We start from the raw sequence: 24,414 nt of genomic DNA on the forward strand, positions 1-24,414 counted from the left end.
GATTGTTTGTGTTCCTCATTAATTGCAGCTGAGGTTCCCACATTGAGGCCTGAGGACCCCCCAGGTGACCCTCAAGGCCTTCCAGAGGTCCTTCCTTCCTTCCAAGGAAAACAAAGATGATGAAGAAATGCGTCTGTACATGTTTGTCTTAAAGGAGCAGCACAGATGTAACTGGTTACTATCATGCCTAGAGTGAGAACTCATGGGACACAAAATCCTGCTCCACAAACTATACAGACATGAACAACACCTCCCAGTGATCTAGAGCTGGTCCTGGTGCTACTCCATTCAGGTTGTGCGGCAGCCTCCTCTGCTGGAGACTTGTAACACAACAAATCAAACTCTGAAGAAGCAACAAACAGAGGCAGGAGAAAAACCATGAAATCTTAGTTCTTCTCTTCACTAAGTGATTCGCAGAAAACTCTGAAGACCTGTTACTGTTCCCGTTTTCTTCATAATAATGACTTATACTACAGTTTTTCCACAGTCAGGCATTAGTACTTTTACTTGAACAAGAAAACCACATAAGGAAAGTTGGATAGACTATAACAGATTCTCTGTTTCCTTGTTCCCAGTTATCACAGGTCTCTTCCCCAGAGGCATTATGGGAAATTTCAGACTGGATGAATTGAACAGACTGTGTGTGTGTGAACCCATGGAGACAGCTTAATGTTTACTCTCTAGGAGGAAGTGAACTCTGATCTCAGGTGCTTTTACTGTTGACAGACAGACGTGAGACATTCTGCTAAAGAATATCTGCCTATGTTTCTACTGCAGAGAACCAACAAACAGCAGAACCACTGGAATAAAGAGAGATGAAGCTGGAACTGAAGATTCAGCTGCTCAAGTTCTGCTCTGCAGTTTTTAACTCCATCTACCTGGTGAGGAAAAATGTATCTATAAATTCAGCTCTAGCCTCTATCCACTCAGAAACAAGGTTCACGGTTGAAAACCAGAGATCTGCTGGTATGAAATATGTTTTAGTCCCACATTAGAAATCAAAACAAATTCTGAGATTAAACTCAATTCTCAGTCTCCTTCCTGTATTAGTCAATGAATTAATATCTAATCTGTAGTTTTACTTTTCCTATTGTATCTTTAAAAACCGACAGAACTGAAGTGATCTAAATTTGTTCACTGTAAAAACAGATCTTTCTTTAGTCTTTATGGTGGACCAACTGTATGTTACTCAACAAACAACAAAAAAGGATAATACAGCGAACACACCGTGGTGATAAAAGCTGATGTAAAATAGTGAACACAAACTGAGTCTGACCTTAAAACTCTGTCTGCAGCTTCTGGGTCTGGCTGTTGGCGGCTGTGGAATCTGGATCTTGTTTGACCATGGAAACTTCTTGACCATCGTCTCCTCTGGTAAAGTGTTAGCCTAGCTTAGCACAAAGACTGAAAGCAGGAAACTATTATTCTGTGTCCAAGCTGAATATTTACTTGTCAGGACCAGTTTAAACTGAAGGAATGAAACAGATCAATAAAATGATTTTTCAAAAGGTATTTGTGTTAATGTGTGTGTTCCCCTGTGTGTACTTAGTGGAGCTGCGAACGGTGGCACTAGGGCTGTTGGTAATTGGTGGAGTGGCGATCGCCGTCGGTGTTATTGGATGTGTAGCAGCTGAGGGGAAGCACAGATTCCTGCTGCTGATAGTGAGTCACAGCCCGAGACAACAGCTCATGTAACATCAGCCTTTTTACAAAACTCAATACATTGGTTTTGAGCTGCTGTAAGTAGAACTGAGCTACAAAATCCTGCATAATCTGCTCCAGTGTTTGTTTTACACGCTCCATGGTATCAGCGGTGCTCATCACTTCCCAAACAATACTTGAGTAAATGGATGTACCTTACCACCTCTGATGAGTCTTAAATATCCCTCACATCCTCAGTACCTGGCCTTCCTGATCATCCTGATCCTAGGTCAGCTGCTCATCACTCTGCTGCTGCTTATAAACAGAAACAAGGTGAAAGTTTTTTTTAAATTTCAGATTCCTACTGATATTTCCTTAATTGTCGGTCAGACATCAGCCTGAAGCTCATCTGTGCTTTGTAAAAATAACAAAGCAGTGTTTGTTCGGAGCAGATTGAACAGGGTCTGGATGAAGCAGTGGACAAGGTTATCTTTCAGTTCGGCGCAAACAGTGCGGACAAGCTGATGGACAACGTGCAGCACTATGTGAGTGGCTCTGCTGGGTAAAAGTGGGTGGTTCAATTCCCACCATCTGCTCCTCACCAAAATAAAAGACCTTAACAAATCTTTGTGCTTGATTACTTCACTAGCTGGTAACTGGTTTAATTACTAACTGATTGTCAGGGGAAATGCTGTGGCAGGACTGGGCCTGCTGATTGGCTGAAGAACTCTTACATCCAGACTTTGAACCTCACCAATCCAGATGTACTTCCCTGTTCCTGTTTCAGCTCCACTCGTCCCAGCTTTAACTCATCCTGGTGCTCTGAGCTCCTAAACTTCACTTGGCCGCTGTTTGGACAAGGAAACAAATTATATGATCAGGTACTGTAGTACATATACATGGTTTTATTGTATTTTTATTAGGTCTTATTTCTTTTGTAACACTGTTTTTTGTTGCCTGTGTTTTTAATTTATGTTCCACATATTATGGGTTTTTAATGTTATTTTTATGTGATGTAAGTTAAGTTTTTTATGCTACTTAAAGTAACATAACTACATGTTCTTTATTTAACATATTGTATGTAGTTCCTATGTTTCATTGATTATATCTGTATATCTGAAATAGTTTTATGTTCTTGACTTTCAGGAGGATATTTAAAACAAATTTTTTGTTTTTGAAAATTAATGATATTCATGCTTTTATTTTCTCAAGGCTTTACTATTGTAATGCGTTGTATTTTGGTGTTAACCAGTCGAATCTTCAGCAGCTACATTTGGAGCAGAATTCTTTGGCGTGACCACATAACCCCCATGTTGCATTCTCTTCATTGGCTTCCTATTCACTTAAGGACCCATTTTAAGATATTATTACTCACTTTTAAAGTCCTCAATGGTCTAGCACCTTATTTGGCTGATCGGTTACTATATTAGGAGTCCTCAGGTCCTTGTTCAACCAGTGGGAGTTGTGCCTCTGTAAGAAGTGTTGTGTGGCCTTTGTCAGTGTTGTCGCAATTTTGTTTGTGATTTTCATGGACAGGATTTTACGGTGCAGCTGGAGGGGGGGGTCTGGTTTGGGGGACCTCAGAGTTGTTTCTCGGCCTTTTGCAGATGATGTGGTTCTGTTGGCTTCATTACACTGTGAACGAGGCGACTGTGGCGCAGGAAGGTAGAGCGGTTGTCCACCAATCTCACAGTTCAATTCCCGACTCGTCCAGTCACATGTTGAAGTGTCCTTGAGCAAGACACTGTACCCCAACTTAGTTGCTCCCGGTGAGTGTTGGCCAGCTGCATAGCAGCTCCCCCATCAGTGTATGAGTGTGTGTGTGAATGGGTAAATAAGAAGCAGTTTGAGTGCCAAAAGGTAGAAAAGCGCTATATAAGTGCCGAACATTTACCATGAACTTGAGCATACACTAGGACAGTTTTATTTATTTATTTTAATTTTTACTTGTGAGGTTAAAATAAAATGTAAGCCTGACAGCTGGAATGGTGGAGGTGGAAGCAGTAATGTCCACATTCTTCTGAACTGTTGTGATGAAGGGGAGCTGAGCTGTGGGTTGAAGCTTGGTAAATGTTCTGCTTTTATAGCATCTTTATCCAAAGCACTTTAAAATTATTCACCCATTGACACAAACACACACACACGGGGTTCATTGTCTTGCCCGAGGACATTAATCTGTCAGTCTATATTCCAACCCAGCCTGTAGGTTCAGCAACTTGTCTTCACCCTGCAGGGTGACCAGGCTCAGTCCTAGAGATTCTGACATTCAGAGGGAGCTTGGATTAGATTCACATGCCCAGCAGTGTGTAAGGCGCTTGACACAACCCCTCCGTTTAAATAAAGTTTATTATAAAATAATATGGTTGGCAAAGCAGGATGGCGATAGTCAGTCCTCTGACTCGCTAGGTGGTGCTGAACTTAAGTCTATGAGAGAGGACATGCAGATGAGTAAATCAGCAGAGACTTGCTGGATATGGAGTCTAAACATGAGACAAGACTTACTACAGTAAGTGGGGAGACGACCGAAGTCTGGAGGAGAAGCACGGGTCTTATTGGAAAACATGGAGTGTTGTCCTGACAGTGTAGATAGATATTTAGATGCAGTGGGAGTGAGTAACTTTAAGAAAAGGTAGAGAAACAGTGGGAGGACAGTCCACTGAGGAAGATGTAGTGGTCTGAATCCGTAACAGAGAGGCAGGCCTGGTAGTGGGTGTGTGTAGCCGTGGGCAATCTCTAACGTGAAAAGAACTCAAAATTCCTCATTGACACAATATCCAAAACTCCCAAATCCCTTGAGTGACACAATATTAAAATTCCAAAATCCCTTAGCTCTGGGCTCCATATAATTTAACAGGCAGACAATCACATGGCTTGTTAAAAACGGTGTGCATGGCATGATTAAAGCATAGACATAGCATGGTAAATCCTCTTCTTATAATGATGTGGTTACAAGGGCTCATGTTAATTTTTATTCTTCATGGGGCATAACAGTACTTATAATCCTTAGACATTCATGTAGTCGGCAACAGAGAGTCAACAGGAAGCAGTTACTCACAAAACCAGAGTGGCAGGCAGAGTCAGGTCAATAAACGTAGTGTGGTCCAAACTGTAGATAAAAATTATGAACTCAGTGAAGGCTGGAAAGGCAAGGTGAGAACACAGACAACCTGGTAGTTTGGTGAGGGAACTGGAGAGGTATATAAACAAAGGAGTGAGAGCATGTGAAACTGATTACCGGAGATTACTTAAGTGGAGTAAACATGAAGGGACCAGGAACAGGTAGTGACTGCAAAATAAAAGTCTTGAAGTAGCAATCCAGACACTGTGGTAGATTTAGGGCACATGCTGGAGAGATTATATACCTACTCTGACCTGGGAACATGTTTTGGTTATACGGTGCTATATGGATGCATGTTATATGTTTAGTTTGTAGTGTACATATTTTGGTTTTACGGTGTGTTTCTTTATTCACATCACAAGTTGTTTTTGCTGCAGGGCTGCAAACAGAAGCTCAGTGTCTGGCTGCGGGAGAACAGCCTGACAATTGTCGGCATGGACATCAGTCTCATACTAATCCAGGTGACATTAAAAAAGACAAAGCAGTAAAACATAAGACTGTAAGAGAGTGTTTATCGATTTATTCAAATGTATTTCTTTTTTCACACTAACACATTCAGTTCAAAACAATTGCTGCTACTTTTATACTCCACTGACTCTGTACGTCTCCCTCCAGGTGGTTCAGTTTGTTGTCACGATCTACCTTTACCGTGCATTAGGTAGAAAATCTTTAAAAAAAACTAGTCACCTGGTGGACTCTGACCACACACCTTCAGAGCACCTGGACGATGGAGAGCAGAACTACATCTACGGGGACCCTGCTGGTGATTTTATAGACCCCACTCACCCAACATTATACAATGAACCACACATGACTTATCACCATGACAACAGGTACCTGGATCTGGATCCAGACAAGTAGACCTCAAACTACACTGTTTTCTAAAAGGCTATGATGTTTTCTGTAGCAGCTTGTGTTTAATGGCTTTTGTTTTAAGGAACTTTATTTTGTTTTTCTTCTTAAAACAAATCAACATATCATCATCTATTTCCAAATTTTAACATAGTGATTTAAAAATATGTATTTATTCAATGTTATGTCAAGATATAAGACTTTCCATGTGTTTTACTTGCACATTTGTTCTGAATCACTGTAACTTTGTCGCAAAGCTTTTTATCTGCCAATCTGAACGGTTTGTCCCTTTTGGTCTGGACCAACTGAACTTTGTTTATGCCAAACCAGTTTCAGGTAAAACGTCAATGTTTATTTATATTCCTAAAAACATCTTGTTTGTTGGCAGTTCATCAACCAACAGCGGCAATTCTACTGGACTGTGTAAACTGTGTGACTGCATCACACTTCTCATCCAGCCACTGATTTCACATTAATTTCAAAGAATTCATACATTTCTTACAATTATTAGTTCTCTTCCAGCAAACAGTAAGTTAATCAATCCTGTATCATCATCACATGACCAGCACTCAGCCTTTATTCCACATAAGGCCTCTTTTAACCCTCAGATGGTCGATTAACACATTTGATCAATCAATATTTACTCGTGATTCATACATCAACACATTTCACGTGTGCTTTTTTTTTATCTTTAGCGCCGCAATTCCATCATAACAACAAAATAAATCACAGTATCACACACAGGGAAACAGACAGATATATAACCCTGTTAATGGCTTGATGGTGAATGAAGCTTTAATGTACTGGAAATGTGTTTTGATGGGTTCAAACAAATAAACACTGTAAAACTGAGGCATGTAACACTAAATAAAAATCTGAGTAAATTTCACATAGTATAAAGAGTGCAGCAATTATGTTCAAATCATCAAATCTTAATAAATAAATTCTTGTATTTTACTCATTCAAACTATAATGAAATTATATTGACTACATGTTAATAATGAAAAACAAAGAAACAAAACTTTAGCCAATTTATCTTATTAGAAACTCTTTAGTTTTAACTAATTTCTTATGGATATTTGATGAGCTGAGTCTTTTTGGCTTTGATCAACTGGATCCTGTTTGAATGAAAGAGCTCAGAAACAAATGTATATGTTTGTGAAAGGAGCTGTGCTGTGCCAGAGAAGAAGAAGTTTTTGTCAAAACTGTCATGTGTCATATGTCAAACCCTGAGATGCACAAAAACATGTCTGTTAGCACGTTTTATATATAAATATATATACACAAGTATGTTGGAATCGAGCAGGCAAATGGGACCATGAAGAGGCCACAAGGAAAGCAGCAACTGCCAAACACCTAAAGACTAAGGAAAGTCCTGAGAAGTCAGAATGAGAAGAACAAGGTCCAGGCTAATAACACAGGTGCCCTGTCGTTCATCAAGTACCCTGCTGGCATAATAAATTTGCCAAAAGAGGAGATAGAGGCCACTGACATTAACACAAGGAAGTTCCTTACAATGCAGGGGGATTCACGCCAGATCCAGCATACCGAGACTGTACACTAAGGACGGAAAATGAGGGTTAATGGGTGTCAGAGCCACTATCCAGGAGGAAACAACAAAGATCCATGAATACATCAGGAAGATGGTCCCAGGTGATGGTGTGCTTAGTAAATACCTTGGACAGCTGAAACCACAGGAGGAAGAGCAGGAGCCCTCATGGAAGGACAAACCCCTGCACGGTATGTCCTACCAGCAGGCAGAAGAAGTGGCTGAACAAAGCTGGACTGAAAGACAGCACAGAGGTACAAATCTTGGCCACACAAGAACAGACTCCAAGTACAAGATCAGTAGAGGTCGGGGTCTACCAAACTAGGCAGGAGTCCAGGTGCAGGCTGTGCAAGGATGCCCCTGAGACAATCCAGCCTGGACCCTGGCTTTTGTCCAGTGACAGCTGGGAGAGGCTCGAGCTCCCACCACCCTTACAGGACTAGTCGGCACAGATAATGGATGTATTGCATGGTTTTCACAGTATAGCTGTTATAGCATGTCTAAGATTATTTGGGGCATGAACAATAAACCCTGACAAAAGAGAGGGTAACATTCATCCAGGTGCTATGGAAATTTCACTCCAATTTTACTCCAAATTTTATCACTTAGAATCTACCCAGTTATATTACATCTCACTTTGTTGCTTCACATTTATATTTTTTGTAACTCAAATAACCATAAATAAACGGTAGAAAAAATAGGTGTAAAAACTACATAAGTAAAAACGATACACAGCATTAAAACTTTATACTCCACTAATTAAAATGGACTTTGTGAATGTCAGATTTTTCCTTCATCATTATGAGAAGTTTCTCTGAAGATAACTTAAAATTAAGTTTTTGCCTGTACAGGAACATTTTTTTAGAAGCTGGTTCAGGTTCAATAATGAAACTAAAGAAGTATTTTCTGCAGCATTATAACATTTTAACAAGATCCACTGAGACATAGTTACTACTTAAAATAAAAACATTTGAGATGTTTTTATTGAATACTGGATGAGACCTTTAATTTAAATGTAGAAGATAGTACTTTAGTCTTTGGTTGACATGTATGTATTTAGAAAGGTAGCAGGGGATTTAGGTTCGTCTCATAGTGGACAATGTCTGGTTCACATGTCAAACATGTTTGCAGTGAATCTGTGGGGACTCACATATCATTTAAACCAGGTCCCCAAAAGGCAGAACTCTGAGTTTTAGGGCTGAGATGTTTGTCTTGTGTGTTTACATGTTTTTCTGTCATTGCGAGGTCATATAGGTGAACACTATTGTTGTGAGGACACTGTCCAGTCCTCACATCTTCAATGAGCTGTTTTAGGGTTATGATTTAGTTTCAGATTTAAGTAAGTTTAGAACGAGACAGTTATTGTTGTTAGCATTACGTGTGTGTTATGTGCCCATTGTTGCCACCTGCTGGCTCCAACACTGAACACACTGGAGGCATTTAAGCATGGAGTCGAATTCTGATGATTGGGAGGAGATGGTGGAGGAGGTGGGACACTCTGCAGAATCCTGCTTTATGTCAGATCCATTCTGAAAACACACAGACGCATCTTAGACCCACAGTCCAGATTCAAGCAGCAGAAACACAAAGATGCTTCACATTTTAACATCGAAGGAGTCTTGAGAAAGGCCGTGACCATCCTCTACCATCACCTAAAGATGATGCTAGTGAGAATGTGTTTTAGATCAGGGCATTTAAAATAAAGAGAAAAAAGCTCAGGCTCCCTGAACTTATTGACCGTTGTGCAGTTCAACACTTAAAACAGATCCATCTGTGTCACAATTATTTGTGCTTCTTTCGTCTTGCAGACTCACTTACATGTGGATGTGTTCAGTCCTAAAACGTGTTCTTGTTTCTCTTTCAGAGCACAAACACTCACCAGGTGTTGTAGCAAGTCCTCATTCAGTGTGATGACCTGGGCCTGAGCACCGACATCAGGACAGAAAGACCTGAGCTCCCTCACACACATCTGATACCGAGAGAGTCTGCAGGCCACCGAGGCTGACTGCACAAACCGACAGTCACAACAGTTTTAAAGGGCTGAACACAACAGACAAAACATGTTTTATATAAGAAAAAAATTAATTCCCCTAACCCCCCATTAACTCCACTGGTTACAACATGTCCAACACTCAAGAGTTAGATGGAGAAGTTAGTGTGAGGTTTACCTGTTCAAAGTGAGCAGCGTCTCTGCAGGACAGGACTGGCAAATCTCTGAAGTGGTTCTGCAGTCAATAAACAAAGACACAAACAAGATTCACTTAACATCTAAAAGTGGCTAAACATGCATGCAGCCTCTCACGGAGTTAAACTTTTGATCTGGAAGTTGTGTTTTTAAAAACGTGTTTTTTGCAGGGAGTCTGGTGTGACAACCCTTGGATGTCTCACCATCTTTCTGAGAAAGCTGCTGTAATTCTGCAGTGCCTCCTGCAGGTCCTCAATGATGCTCTGCATATCAGGATCTTTGCCCACTGTGTCTCTTTGTAACACTCCACATGCAGCAAGCTCCGCCCACAACCCCAGGATTATCAGGTACCTACAATGCACTGCAAAAAGAAGCGGAGGCTTTTTAACTAAACATGGAAGATGTGGCAGCTCAAATATCATCCTAATACCAGCTGATATCTGTTAAATATCACTCAAATTACCCAAAGTATCAGTAAAATATCTTTAAATATCAAGTCAAGTAACATGTTTATATAACAAATAACAGTCTAATATCTGTCTAACATTTAGCTGGAAAAAGCTAAATTTTTTCATGGGAGCTTTGAGAAACATTCACTGGTATAAATGCCATAAAATTCAGTTGAGTGCATTTTTCATTTCACTTTTTAGCAATAATTTTACACAAAAACAAGCCCTAAACACAGAAATGAGAATGCATTATCTGGTGGAAAGATATAAAAATTCTGAATATTAAACACTGCAGCAAAACAGTTTTTACTGTAACAAATAAACTCACTAAAGGTAGAAAAACTCACTGATGGAGGAATGAAGCAGCTCTGAAGTCCTCTGAAGGGTCCTGGTTTGACAGTCCTGCTCTGGTCTCTGGTCCCTGTTAACAGTCTGCTCTCTCCTGGAGGGTGCGATGCTGATATTTATCCTCATCCTTCCTGAATGAAAGTGTCTTCCAAAGAAATTGTGTTCTCAGGAGGTTTGACATCAGTTTTCTGTCAATCCAATTTCCACGAGTGTTCAGATTCGCTCAGCACTGACTCAGCCTGAAGGTGCATTGTTGCCGCCGCTGCCACGGGTTTCATCACCTGTCAAGACCACACCTTCATCACCATCATCATCATCCTCCTCATTATTCAGATTTCTGTTTAACCATACGTTTCATCTGAGACTGAGTCACTGATTACATCAGGACAAAGCTCCAGATCAGCAGGAAACAAAAGGGAAAAACACAAATAACAGCAACAAAAAACCTGAATCAGTGCCATTATTATTGCAAATGCATGTATTAAAATATGACAAATACTTTTCTTAAAAAGCGTCCTCTCAGCCTCATGCCAAGAAATTACTTCAACAAGTTTATGAGGCAAAAACCCAGAGGAAGACATTTCTGTAAAACCAATGAAAACATCACAAGCTGCTGAACAAACTGATCGCCTGCAGGTCATCCTGCGGCTCCATTTGTCCATCTAAGTCCATTTTGTACTTTATCTATATGTCAGTGTTAACTGTTATGTACAGTACTCAGTACAGTTTACACAGTAACTGTCTAATTACATCAGGGAAGACATTGTGCTGTTAGAACACAGTTTTTATTCTGTGTAGTTTTTGTTAGTTTGTTTGACGTTTGTTTGCAGTTTTTGTTTTTATATTATCTGTTTTTTTTATTTTAGTTAGTGTGTTTATTTTGTGTTCGTTTCTGTAAGTGTGACACAAATACGACAAAGACAAATAGCTTTAAACCCAGATTTCCTCTGAGACACAGAAACCAGAAAGAGGAACAACTTAACTTCTGACTGATGAACTTGTAACATGAACGGGAACAAAAACCTATTTTAAAGTATATTTCAGATCTGTGCATTTCTCCATGTTTCATAACATGGAGAGTGACCACATGACACTCATTCCTTCATCCTCCTCCATGTTCTTTTATTCACTTTTCATTCACTACTTTTATTTGCCACAAAAACCTATACTGGAAACACATTTTAGAGAATCTTTTGGTGTTTAATTAGAATTGAAATGAAATGATTAAATGAAGTTATTTTGACACTGGACTAAAGTCCACCTGAAGCAAATGGAACTGAACTGAAGAAGTTGTTGTTTAGAAAATAACAAAGCTGTGTACATAATATCCTAATTTCACACTGCAGGTCAGAACAATAACCAATTTATGAAGTCTCAGGACGTCTTTGTAGACTCCACAGTAACTTTTTGTTGTAAAACTAAGATCAGGAACACACAGAGCCCTCAATAACTGTACCAGTTACTAAAAAACCAACAGGCCTCTTGTAGAGTTTGTGTTCAGACTGGGTCTGTTGTCAGGTGGCTTAGTGCTAAAATTTTGCTCTGTGTGTTTTTGAATTTTTAGGGAAAGTGAAAATGAAATGTCCTTATTTCCCCATAAAAGAGATAGATTATATGCAGATTAATGTAAATAATCAAGTTGTTGTTTCTTTCCAAATATCTAAGTGTTGAGTGTTTCTGTGTTTTGAAGGCTTTAATATAAAGCCCGTGGCTGTGTGAATATGTGAGAAATGAGGTTATTGGATCAATCAGTGTGAAACAATAAACAGGTTTATCACACACAGACTGGTTCTTTGGGTTCGTTTTTCTTTGGTTGAGAGCGATGTCCTGTGCTGTTTAAATTTCATAGAAAAAAAGGTGAAAATTGCAAAAGGATCCAAGTGAAAACAGTTTAATAGTTTCAATCTAAGACGAATGTGATTTTGTGCTTTAAATCTGATTTAATTTTCAGTGGATTAAACATTTACCCTGTTTCTTCTTTCTCATTCTTTAATGTATTATTTCAGTTTCCAGTTTATTTCAGTCTCTTGTTTTTAATATCTGCCATAAACAATTTCTGTCAAAGCATTAAGAAACACACAGAAGCCGCAGTAGAAGTGCTTCAGTCTGTGGTAAATGTGGACATGTGATTAACAGCAGTTAGATGTCGTGCAGCTCTGCAGCAGAAATGTTGTTGTCATGCTGCTGCTGATGATGAACGTGAGTGAGACATTTTATTGTTGCTGCAGGAAATGTTTCATCAGACTGAAGAAACACTGTGCAATCACTTTCTACATTTCTCTACACTTCACTGGAATTCTGACTGAGTCTGTTAATGCACTCAACAACACACTGACATTCGTGCAGCTCAGTGTCTCTTTTGAGTTTTATCAACAGTAAAAATCACTAACAATAGTCAGGATAAACTTTTTTTTCTTCTGTCATTCTGTGTTTTCTTTTTTGGGATTTACTTTTATGTAACAACACACTTCTGCACACGTTTGAGTTCTAAAATAATTGATTATTACACTTTGTTAATACAGTTGGAGAATATTTATTATAGGATTTACTTGGCAAAAATAACATTTGAAATTATTTCAAATGAGTCTCATTGTATAAATACTAAATACAACACTTTAATACACGTTGCACAACATCACCAGGAACTTTGGTAAACCACTTCTCCTCAGCAAGAACCACAATAATTTAATGTAGGCTCTGTCAGCTGGACTCCCAGCTCAAAAAAACTGTCCTCCAGAAGATCAGCGTCTGTTTTAAATGCATATGTTTCCTCAGATTTGAAATCAGACATTTGTTAAACTTCATCAGTTGTGAGCTTTTCTTTAGATACAGCATCACTGAAAATGAGTAATCACTGCATTTTTTTTGTTGTGTTATTTTGGTGCCTTTTCGGTTTCATAGCCGCAGACAATTGACTCATCTCTGTGATTGTCCTGTTAAATCTGAGTGTTGCAATCGATCACATTTTATTAGAGACACTCGAACACGTCACCGGGATTAAAGGAACTGTCTTGGTTGGTTTAAAACCTATTTAGCAGATGGGTTTCAAACTGTTGAAAACAATTAATCTTCTATGCACACAAAAGTTAGATATGTAATCACTCTTCACTTTATACATGACTTTAAGCAACATTATTAGGAGATTTTTATCGTCAGGTTTTTATCGTCTTCTGTTGCAGGTTGAAGCTGCAGCAGCAAACTGAATCCTATTTGACCCAATGAGTGTTTCCACACAGTAATGTCCGTATGGTTGCTCGTGTGTAAACAGATTTTTATCTGCAGGGGCACCAGGACTGTAAGTGGCTGATAACTGGTGTGTTAGACCACCTCCTCTCCTCAGAGATGGTGATTCCACTTTGATGTAGATCAAGGGTTTCCAAACTACAGCCCGCGACCCAATTGATCCATTTATAATTGGCCCGCACTAAATTCCAAAATTGTACCATAATATGGCCCGCACATGAAACCTGACGGTATTGCATTTCTTGGTTTTAACTCTAGGGGTTAAAGCTACTAAGCTACTGAGTTGATCAAGGCAATTCCTCTACAAAACAAAATTAAGCAAGAAAAATTTGCAACAGCGCACTGAAAATGACAACACCAAAGAAACACAAGATAGCAAGTGAGTGTAGAAAGTTTCAGACACGGTGGAAAATTGAATACTTCTTTATGGAAGTGTGTTTGTTTGATTTGTAATGAGAGTGTGGCAGTGATGGAGTACAATGTAAGACAACACTATGAAACCAAATATCAGACCTACATGTCCTACACTGGTGTGGAACGAGAACAGAAGGTTAAGCGGATGAGAACTATCTTGCTAGCTCAACAACAGTATTTTTCCTGTGCCAAAAAAACTCAATAAAATGCCACAATACCCAGCTACGAGTTGGCTCAACTCATTGCGCAGCATGGGAAGGCTTTTTCAGATGGTCGATTCATAAGACAGTTCCTCACTAAAGTTGCAGGAATAATGTGCCCAGAAAAAAAGTCAGAAACAGAGTCAAGACAGAGTTAGCCTATCAAGAAACACAGTTGTGCTGAGAGTCGAAGATTTGTCAGCCAACATAAAACATCAACTGTCAGACAAAACGTGTGCTTTTGATTTCTACTCCATTGCATGTGATCAGACGCCACAGATACCGCACAGTTATTAATTTTTTTGCGGGGAGTTGTCAATAACTTTTGCTTTACGGAGGAGCTGCTTGAGCTCAGCAGTCTAAATACCACAACAACGGGTAAAGACATTTATGAAGCTGTGTCAAATGCAATTGAAAGATAGGACTTAAATGGGACAAGTTGTGTGGAGTTACAATGGATGGAGCTCCAGCTATGACTGGCGAGCGCAAAGAAATGGCCTCTATGGTGTGCGCCAAGATGCAGGAGAGTGGAGGTGAGGCAGTTAAAATGCACTGTATCATCCACCAAGAAGCACTCTCTGCCAAGATAGTACAGCTTAGCGATGTGATGAACACTGTTGTGAAAACGGCAAATATAATTTGATTATGAGCACTCTATCATACAGAATTTCAAACTTTCTTAACTGGTGGATTGATGCTTTACGCATACATGAACGCATTCTGTGTGAAGCTCTGAATGTTTGAGGCACAGTTTTGCACCTTCAATGTGTGCACGTCCGAAATCAGATCTGCGTTTCGAAAGGCCGATCTCTTTGATAAAAAGGGGAATTTTCTCAGTGCTTCCAACATTTTTCTACCATTGAGAACGATATCATGCTGTCCGCGACTCCCTTCATGATAAATGCAGAAGAAGTGGAAGAGAGTCTGCAATCAGAACTTATAGAAATGCAGTGTGATGATTCTCTGAAGAATCAACATCAACTTCTCTGCTTACCTGACTTCTACTGGAGTTTGGAAGAAGCCAAGTTTCCTCTGATGAGTCGACACGCAAAAAGAAGGATGAGTCTATTCGGCTCAACATACATATGTGAAAAACATTTTCTCTGATGACGCTGAACAAAAAGCAGATTGAGAACCGAAATGATCAATGACCATCCCTGTGACATCTTTTGCATCTCAACCACAAAACTGACTGCGGGACCTGCCAGCAATCCTGCAGGCCAAAGTGCAACTTCATTGTTCCCAGTGAGCGCAACCGTGTTCCCTTGAGTTCAAAATATATTACACGTTCCATGTGTTATTAAGGCCTATTACTTAATAAATGTAATCATTTTATGTTGATTGCATTTTTAAAACAAATATTAGTTGATCTGTTAACTATCGCAACTTATTTGCATAACAAGCTTGAAATATAGTATACAATTTATTTTATATCCCCACCCCCTTCCGAGGTCTTTCAAGAAGGACCATCATTCAGAAGCAATCAGAGGCAGCTGTTTTGAGAATGAACTGCCAACCTTTTTTGTTCTATAAAAAAAATCCCATTCATGAAAAGCAGTGTTGTAAGCTGATTGATTTTTTTTAAGCTGATTGATTCAGTTTACTTAAATAAACCAGGTGAGCTAATACCTCGAGTGAGTGGCCCGGCTGTTTGTGTATTTTACCGCATATGGCCCTTGGTGAAAAATGTTTGGACACCCCCGATGTAGATGTTACTCCACTTTTAAACAATCTAATGAGTAAAGGTCAAACAAGTCCACTTGCCACTGAGCAGCACCTTTGACCCTCAATAACTGATGATCCGCACACACAGTAGCTGAAGTGGTACCAGTAAAACAGCCCAGCCTGTGGTCTGCAGCGGCCTCCAACTGCTTCAGGATATGGTCAGAGTTCCCAGCATGCCTAGCAGCAGCAGAGCCAGGCCAGGTTGGGCTCTGTATTGCTCAACAGAAGAGATGGGCAGCAGGTGAACAGTCTCACGGTCAGGGATCATCTTTTGTGCATCTTGCATTGCACTGACAGCAGCAGTGCTGGAGTTCAGGTCTCCGCCGGTGATTAAGTCAAACACACATGCCTGGTAGTAGACATCTCTGGCAGGAAGCAGCGCGTCGCAGTGGGCACGGGCGCTGATGGTGGCAGAAGGTGAAGAGTCCAGCAGAGGTGGATGAAGTGTGTTGAGTCTCTGGGATGGGGGGCAGCCCAACACACAAAGCTGTAGGTCCTGTTCGGGCCCAAAGGCTTCCACAATGTCTCTTGGTGAGCGAATTGACAGGCCGAGCGATCGGCCACTCTGACGAATCACAAGCAGCGTGCCGATATGAGCAGCTTGGATCTCAGCGTGTCGGCCGGGACTCTGAGTCCGGACTGTCAGGCTGTGATGACCCTGACGCTCGCCACTCGACACAGAGCCGTCAGCAAACGCAGCGGGGACGTTGTCGAGCTCGGCCTGGTACAGCTGCTGATCGATGCACTGACGCATGTTCTTAAAGATGACGGTGATCTGTGAAGAAAGAGGACAACACGAGTCAGGAGACGGTCTCTTTTCTTTGTCAAATCTTTTTTATGGCTTAAAGACATGCTGAACCACAGGTTGAATAGGAACCTGACTGACTGGACGTAATGATAGCATTCAGTTACTAAATTAAAACCAGTTTTTATGCTGTGTGACCCACTGCACATGCTCAGTATTTCCACAGGCCCAAACACTTTCCATCACAATGACACATTTCTTGGCTCGGGCAGAGTTTTACAACCGTAAAACCTCCACCTCTGTGTGTTCTCAACCGTATTTGTCTTTGTCCTCCTCTGTCCCCCTCTCTCTGTCCCTTTCTGCAGGTGTCCCCCGGCTTTGAAGCTGTGTGTCTACCAGCGTGCAGCTACTGGTCCTAACAACCTGCCCGATGTTTTGTTGTTGCTTTTTGTTGCTCTGTTCTTTTCTTTCTCCCCTTTCCACTCACCCCAACCGGTCAAGGCAGATGGCCGTCCACCCTGAGCCTGGTTCTGCTGGAGGTTTCTTCCGTTAAAGGGAGTTTTTCCTCTCCACTGTTGCCTATGGCTTGCTCCAGGGGGAATTGTTGGGTTCTCTTTATATATCTTTATAATCTTGTCTTTATTCTGTAAAGTGCCCTGAGATGACTTTGTTGTGAATTGGCGCTATATAAATACAGTTGAATTGAATTGAATTAAAAGAGTAAAAACTGATGTTTGACGCGACTTTCACAATAGACGTCTCGGGACAGCAATGAGTTTTATTAGTGTTGCAGCTCAGTCTGTGAATGGTAAACACAACCTAGGAATCCAGATCACCGACTGGCTCAGTGCAGACAGACTAAAATCTGACCCACCTTGGTGAGTGCCATGCTGTATGTCCCTCCTCTGCTCGGTGAGCTTGTGGCCTGTACATAAAGGTACTCGTTGTCTATGAGAGGCCATGCCCCCTGCACGGCACAAGTCTGGAAGTCATGGTTGAAGGTTCGGATGTGTGGGTCTCCGAATACGCTGCAGTGCAGGTACTCCGGTGTCCGGCCCTCCCTACTGAGGAAGCTCCTCTCGTAGAGACAGGCGTCTCCTGACAGCGTTCCCTGAGGCAGCGGCTGGGGCTGGGATGTGGGTCCCACGCGGGGACAGCGGTGCTGGATTAGCAGGTCCTCGATGCCCTGAACGGCTGAGTGGTAAGCCAGGTCACCCCGACACACCCGCGCCATCCGCTTTGTGCACATTGCATAGGAGCGCAGGGCGCTGCAGTAACCGGCATTCATCGCCTCCCTGCTGAGAGCAGCTTCCCCTGCTGCACCTCCACCTCCTCCACCCCCACTGCTGCTACCTAGGTCCAGTGTCGCAGCCACAAAATCAGAGTTACACCTCAGGATACGACAGGAGGCTTCAGCTGAAAACAGAGAACAAGCGTTTAGTTTAAAAACAGAAAAGCTCAGCTAGATAAAAAAAGGATACCTCCGCTAGAAGGCTTTTATTTTGAAGGCTTTCATGCTGTAGCTACATCCAAAGATCCTCTTCTGAACCTGCAGACCGAGCACTTCAGGATTGAACTTCAGCCCAACTGAAGAACGTAATTCCTTCACGGTGGAAGTTTGAAGTTTGTGAAAATGTTAATCTTCCACACAATTGTCGGGATTTTTGCAGAAAATGTTATTATACTGTTATTTTCCTAAAAACTTTGTCTCAACATCGATCCAATCACCAGCGTATCTTCAGTGGTTGCTATGTGTCGATGGTAATTTTTGTGTCTTTGTAGTCGTGTTGTTTTGTTTCGCTTTGATCATTTTAAAATGTGCTTGTGTTACTGATGTTCAGTGGGCTGACCCATCCCTGCCATGTGGTGTGTGTCTGTACCTTCAGGTAAACTCAGCTGGACCAGCAGCAGAGTTAGATGGATGCAATGTTTCCATGGTAACGCTTTGTGCTCCATCAGCAGACCGAGCCTGAACCTGGAAGGTTGGGGCAGCTCACATACATCACCAGTGCTGTAAAGAAACAAACAGTGTGAGTAACTCATTGCCAACCCCCCCCCAAAAAAACAAATAACTGTCATTAGTTCTCTGTATATGTGTCACTGAATGAACAATGACTTTCACATGTAGCAAATGTGGAAATGGTCAAAACTTACACAGCTGTCAGTGATGATACATGATGATTGTGAACTGAATCTGCTGACTGTGGAGAAAATACTGAGGCACATCCACTGAAGTTTGCTTCAGTTTTAAATAAACATGGCACTTTATTCCCAGAGGAAATTCAAGAGTGTCTCGTGTAGTTGGAGCTGCTCAGTGGAGGCTTTATTATTCTACTATTGCTCTTTATTGTTGCTATTCAGAGAGGATACATTTGAAATGCACTGGAAGCTGAATACATCAAGATGTTAAATCAGCATTCTGGGCTTTAGTCTGGAGATTGCTGCATGTCACACTCTCTTCTTGCATGTATCTTGTCTTCTTCTTTACTTGAACACTTAAAGAGTCAAGTAGAAATGTTTAAAAATAAAAAAGGACGACTCAACATAGAGATACTGTTACATACTGTAACAAGCAAAAATATTGAGGCCAAAACGAGAGCAAAAATCAGAAAGTGAAAAAAGTCCGGAGATGATCCACAAAAGTTCTGGAAAAAATTTTATGTCCTGATGAGAGCAAGCCGAGGCTCTGCCTACATGTAAACTTTGTCACAGAAAGTGGCTTTCCTGTTCCAGTACTTTTGGAGGGGACTGCATGTGAATTTATACATGTTGGTGTGACTCCTCACAGGCTCTGTTGTTTGCTGACTGAAAAGATTCTGACAGAGTCAGAACTCACCTGTCCACTCACCTGCTGGGATCTTCTTCTGCAGGACCCATCAGAAAAGCTGCACAAGGACACATACTCATCACCTCCCACTACGCTTCCAGGTGCTGTTCTTATCACAAACTCTTCATCAATGCACGTGTTCCTCACAGGTGACACTTCTGCATATTAATCCTGACAAAAACAATTTCGTCAGGATTTGACTTTGTGTAACAGCTGAATATCTATCTGAGAATATCCATCTGGGAAGGAAGCTGCAGTATGAATCTTTATTCTATTTTAAGTTATTGACACATTCTGTGTTTCTGAGCAGCTGGATTATTCTGTGGGATTGATCATCAAATGTTGCATTTTAGTGCTGATGGCCAAATAAATGTATCTCGTAACATGACTGCACGTATTTATGGGTAGGTCATAGATTTATGGCTTTACCTGGTAGTTTATGTTTTCATATTAAACTGATCTTCTACTAATTGTACAAAGAACCTGCTTATTTGTTCTATTTAGGTAAGAAACACTTTTCCTTTATTAACTAGTGAGCAGACTTTCTCATTGTATTACAAGTTAATACAAAATGATCCTTTTCAAATAAAATGACGACAAAAGTCACATTTTGATGCACAAAGATAGGGTCTGAGGCCTACCTGCAGAGTCACAGCTGATCCACTAAAACATGAATGAAAAGACACATGTTTTTGTTCACTAAACTTCACGGACACGTGTAAAAACTCATTAAATCAGTAAAAACAATGAAACAAGAAGGAATCACAGTGAATTGTCAATCAGTCGAACAGTCTGTGTTGTAACATGGACTCTCGTCTGTTTGCCTGAACTTTTTCCTGCAGAACAAACAAACTGTGGCTCGTCAGTCGCTGGTTTCGCCATCAATCACAGAGCGATAGTGAGACGGTGAAGTCTGAAATAGTTTGTTCACAGCATGTGAGCAGTGACACCACAGCGTTCATAGTGTTCCTTTAAAACCAGGGGCTGACCTTTCCCCCTCTCTAACAGGTGGAGGCTCAGTGGGTTTTAGTCTAAATTTAAACCCAGTTACACCCAGTGTCACACACAGACAGAAGCCGGGGGTAGGATGGATTTGTGTACTGTGTACTACCAGATGTTTCTGGTGTAGTGTTCAGATTGGAAGACGAAATTTCCAGTGAAATGTAACTAATCAGCCGTGTTAAAGAATCTAAAGGTTTCCTATGAGTCAGCATGTCTTGTGTCACTGCTCCTCACTGGGCATGAATAAATGTGACTATGACAATGTTTGTCCCATGTTGCTGTTTCCAACTAACTTGTCTGTAAGTTAAGGGGAAAGCATTTCCTTATACTAAGGCCTTTTTAAGTGAAGGTGTTTCTGAAACAAACTAAACAATTTAAAATAACTGCCAGAGTCACACATGTCCACAATGACATTAAAAACTAATTAATGGCACAAGGGGTTTTTCTCTGCTTCTCAAAGTTATATTTTTAGAGAGAAACAAAATCTTCAAGTCACAAGTTCAGTCAGGGACTGTTTGGTCTGATCAATTATGTTCTTGTTTTAAACCTGTTTGATTTTATGACTCATTTGTTGACAGAAGAGTTTTGCATATCTGACTCGAGTAAAACATCAGTTTTAGGATTAAACAGTGAAATAGTATTAATAATAGTAATAAAGTCTATAAATTACAAACAGAACTAGAGTTCAACTGAAATCCTGCAGAATTTTTTCTCTGAACAGGGTTTTTGATTTCCATGAAGGTCCGGAGACCAGTTTCCTACAGCTCAGATAGACATAAACAAAGACCACAAAGGTCTCTCACCTCAGCCTGGTTCCACATCAGAGTCAGTCAATGTCCACAGTCTGTTCTGCAGAGACTCCACAACCTTTGGACCCTCACTCTCCACTAAAGACCCAGTCCAGGTCGGTCCAGGGCTCAGTAGTGTCCCAGTCTTTGACTTGTGGTGTCTTCACAGCTGACAGGGCGTTTCAGTAGTTTCTAAATAAATCACCAGCAACCAGCACCTGCTGCAGGACAACTGTCCACACACGCACACAGACACACACACAAACCTTCACTGAACATAAAAAACATACACATCTGTCATGTTCCATAAAAAGGAACAGGCTGTGCAGAGGCTTTGATCAAAAACAATGCATGCTGGGAAATTTACTGAAGCTGCGGCATGTACCTTGTTTTCATTATTTAGTCATGGTGGAGCAGAGCAGGGACAGGGTAAGGTTTCTTTATTTATACACCCTGGTACACAAGTGGCAACATGTTGGTTCGATTCCCGGCTCCTCCGGTCACATGTTGAAGTGTCCTTGAGCAAGACACTGAACCCCAGCTTGCTCCCGGTGAGTGTTGAGCTCCCCCATCGGTGTGTGAGTGTTAGTGTGATTGTGAGTGTGAATGGGTAAATAAGAAGCAGTGTAAAGTGCTTTGAGTGCCAATAGGTAGAAAAGCGCTATATAAGTGCAGAACATTTACCATTTAGATTTGTTCATGGATGGACATCACACAGAAAGTCTCATAGACTGACTGAAAACCTCCATCCACAGGGACAAAATGGGGAGTTGTGGATAAAGCTGGGGCTCACCCATCAGCAGAGTTGACCTGATTCAAGGAAATTCGTTCCTTTAAGCATTCATGAGTAAACCATGCTGGAAGGAGACAAGACGGACTGAAAGCTGATTTGATCTTCATGCCTCGATCAGTATCTCCTTAAGCAATAACTTCTAGGAGAACTTCTTCAATCAATAAGCATCTCTTCAGTCCTAGAAATATTTGGCTAGAAGAAAAACTGCTCAGACCACAATGACTGGATCATGGCAGGTCCCATTATCATGAAGGAAACTAACCACTGTCAACACGTGAGCTCTGACACAGTTTGTGAAGAGGACAAATAAGAACGGAGACAACACACAGGGATCCAGCAAAACGGGGTGTTAAAACGGAAGGCTGGGTTTGAGTTTCTCTTTGGGAGTGACAAGGATGGACAGTATCAGGAATGAGGACATCAGAGGGACAGCTCATGTTAGATGTTTTGGTGATAAAGTTATATTTATAGGTGGTTTGGACATGTTCAGAGCAGAGACTGTGAATATATCGGTATAAGGATGCTGAGGTTGGAGTTGCCAAGCAGGAAGTCTAGAGGAAGAGCAAAGAGGAGATTAATGGATGTAGTGAAAGAGGTCATGAAGTTAGTTGGTGTTAGAGAAAAGGACGCAGCGGACAGGGTTAGACGGAGGGACATGATTCGCTGTGGCGAAGGCTGAAAGGGAACAGCCCAAAGGAAAAGAAGGAGGAGTGGAGTACTTAGTACTGTAGCCTTAGTACTTGAGTGAAGAATCAGAGGTGGTACTTTTACTTTAATACAGAGTATTTTTTGGATGGTGATGGAGGTGGCAGCAGGTCAAGTTGTTGGCCCTTTAAGTGAAAAATTGGGCCCCTTCATGCTTCACTGAGCAGCGCTCACAGCTTTTGTTAGTGTTTGGAGGGGGGGACTGAGACCCTCCACACAGCTTAATCCACAGAGAAGCTGCAGCAGAGCAGCGAGGATCTGAAGCTTTAACGTCACATTCATCATTTCTGAGGTAAATGTACTTTACTTTGTACTTCAAACACACTTTTTTATGTTTGCTGCACAAATCTGATTGAGACATTTTAGTTGACAGCATTGGGAGATGGCAAAGTTTGATGGTAAACTTTAACATGTCATGAAGTACTTGTTGAATATTATTGAGTAATATTGAGCAAGTGTCTAGAGTAAAAGTGCAATGCTGCACATTACTGCTCTACTTAGACACAGTACTTGAGTAAAGCTAGTTACTCTCCAACCCTTATGTTTGATGCTGTACAGAGCTTCTAACAGAGTACTTTTACATATTGTCTGTTTTCTCACATTTACTTCTGTCAGAGATCTTTTTATTTTTTCATCAATTTGCCTACATAACCTCTGCATATTAACCTGAACTAAGTTACTATGTTGAAGCACCTGCTCCAGAGTTGGGCATCAGGGTTTTTTGTAATAGTCAGTGAGTGAACCAAAGACAGAAAAGATGATCTTAGAATGAGGAGAATCCAAAAACAGTCAAATCAACCTGAGACGTTGATTAGTTTGTTCTTCGTGTCACTGTACTCCTTGATTTACTGATCAGGGGCCAAATGTGTTACTGTACTAGGAATCTGCTGCTCAGTTTTACACCGAATTCTTTCAATTTTCAGCAACAATAACAGTCCCTCACTTTGTTGTCAACAGTTGATTTCAGTGGTCCACCATAATCAGAAGCATCAGCTCCCTGGGGTCCTAAGAAGACTGTGATGGCCACACCCCCTGCTGTGAGTACGTTTTATCTGTGATATTAACACGGTTAGTTAAACAAAGGTTAAACATGTTTTGAGAACCTAAACCTGGGAAGACTTTTACACATTTACTAACTTCCAGGGCAGATGTGACGTCATACTTCATAAGACATCAGTGAAGTCACAAGTAAAAATACCAAAAAAACATTAAGTGGCCTCTATATATGTGGTAGAAATGAGAAACGTGTTTAGTGGGTCCTCGTACTGGAATTATCAAACATGTTAAAAAAGTACACCTTAAAATTAGCTTTACTTTTTTAAATAGTAAATTCTAATTTAATTTCATGTAATTTAATTTTCAAAGTTAAATGACACAGATTTGATATTTCTTACTAAACTGTGCATGTTTTGGCAGCATTTGTTTTGTTGTGCAATCAGAAAAAGTGTAGCTGGGTAAAAACTGAACTAATACTAAGTATAAAGTACTATAAAAAATGAAAATACGGTTACAAACGGTGTGTTTTTCAGGATGTGTGCTGTGTTTCCTCCCAGGGTCGGGCAGGTCCAGGATGCAGTGCACTGTTGTCATGTCCTCCTCCAATATTGCACTCGTCCCGGCCTCCCCGGCCCAGGGGTCCCAACCCCCCCCAATCACAAGACCAACACAGGAGACATCCGCAAATCTCAGACAGACTGTGGTCGCCCAAGCTTCACAGGAGTCCACACACTGTACATCTCTGCCTTCAATCCTGCATATTAAAACCAAATTCACAGTCATTCATTAGTTTTGTCTGTTGCAAACATGAAGCAGTGACCAGCTGATGAACAG

General features: G+C 41.0%; 3 protein-coding genes and 1 long non-coding RNA gene across 12 annotated transcripts; 2 read left to right on the top strand and 2 right to left on the bottom strand.

The window, feature by feature from the left end:
- The first annotated feature begins 647 nt into the window (after positions 1 to 647).
- On the top strand, positions 648 to 6,511 carry si:ch73-139j3.4 (CD82 antigen). Its single transcript, XM_067511459.1, has 8 exons — positions 648 to 881; positions 1,296 to 1,374; positions 1,550 to 1,662; positions 1,900 to 1,974; positions 2,094 to 2,186; positions 2,325 to 2,522; positions 5,137 to 5,220; positions 5,375 to 6,511. Exons 1-8 carry the CDS (start codon positions 816 to 818, stop codon positions 5,618 to 5,620), a joined length of 954 nt encoding a protein of 317 aa, XP_067367560.1. The 5' UTR covers positions 648 to 815; the 3' UTR covers positions 5,621 to 6,511.
- Positions 6,512 to 6,622: 111 nt separating this feature from the next.
- On the bottom strand, positions 6,623 to 12,524 carry LOC137130846 (uncharacterized). 2 transcript variants are annotated; one of them, XR_010914904.1, is made up of 6 exons: positions 10,142 to 12,524; positions 9,549 to 9,706; positions 9,329 to 9,385; positions 9,040 to 9,165; positions 7,288 to 8,689; positions 6,623 to 7,171 (listed from the first exon to the last, which is right to left on the bottom strand). XR_010914904.1 is itself a non-coding variant. In XM_067511465.1 (5 exons), the coding sequence occupies exons 1-5, from the start codon at positions 10,266 to 10,268 to the stop codon at positions 8,546 to 8,548; spliced, it is 612 nt and encodes a 203-aa protein (XP_067367566.1). In that variant the 5' UTR covers positions 10,269 to 12,524; the 3' UTR covers positions 6,623 to 8,545. The 2 variants fall into 2 exon arrangements, 1 of the variants encoding a protein (XP_067367566.1); XM_067511465.1 differs by having other exon boundaries at positions 6,623 to 8,689.
- Positions 12,525 to 12,659: 135 nt separating this feature from the next.
- hjv (hemojuvelin BMP co-receptor) lies at positions 12,660 to 21,361 on the bottom strand. Of its 8 annotated transcripts, XM_067511454.1 has the most exons (6): positions 21,102 to 21,360; positions 19,938 to 19,959; positions 19,318 to 19,467; positions 18,350 to 18,480; positions 17,344 to 17,885; positions 12,660 to 16,499 (listed from the first exon to the last, which is right to left on the bottom strand). In XM_067511454.1, exons 3-6 carry the CDS (start codon positions 19,374 to 19,376, stop codon positions 15,873 to 15,875), a joined length of 1,359 nt encoding a protein of 452 aa, XP_067367555.1. In that variant the 5' UTR covers positions 19,377 to 19,467; positions 19,938 to 19,959; positions 21,102 to 21,360; the 3' UTR covers positions 12,660 to 15,872. The 8 variants fall into 8 exon arrangements, with proteins under 8 accessions (XP_067367555.1, XP_067367556.1, XP_067367558.1 ...); XM_067511455.1 differs by lacking the exon at positions 19,938 to 19,959 and having other exon boundaries at positions 19,318 to 19,354; positions 21,102 to 21,361; XM_067511457.1 differs by lacking the exon at positions 19,938 to 19,959 and having other exon boundaries at positions 19,306 to 19,354.
- A 622-nt stretch (positions 21,362 to 21,983) lies between these two features.
- On the top strand, positions 21,984 to 24,403 carry LOC137130848 (uncharacterized). Its single transcript, XR_010914907.1, has 3 exons — positions 21,984 to 22,876; positions 23,542 to 23,621; positions 24,114 to 24,403. It is a non-coding gene; the product is annotated as an uncharacterized lncRNA (long non-coding RNA).
- Positions 24,404 to 24,414: the final 11 nt, after the last annotated feature.

This window comes from Channa argus, chromosome 7 (assembly GCF_033026475.1).
Source record: "Channa argus isolate prfri chromosome 7, Channa argus male v1.0, whole genome shotgun sequence".
Taxonomy (NCBI): domain Eukaryota; kingdom Metazoa; phylum Chordata; class Actinopteri; order Anabantiformes; family Channidae; genus Channa; species Channa argus.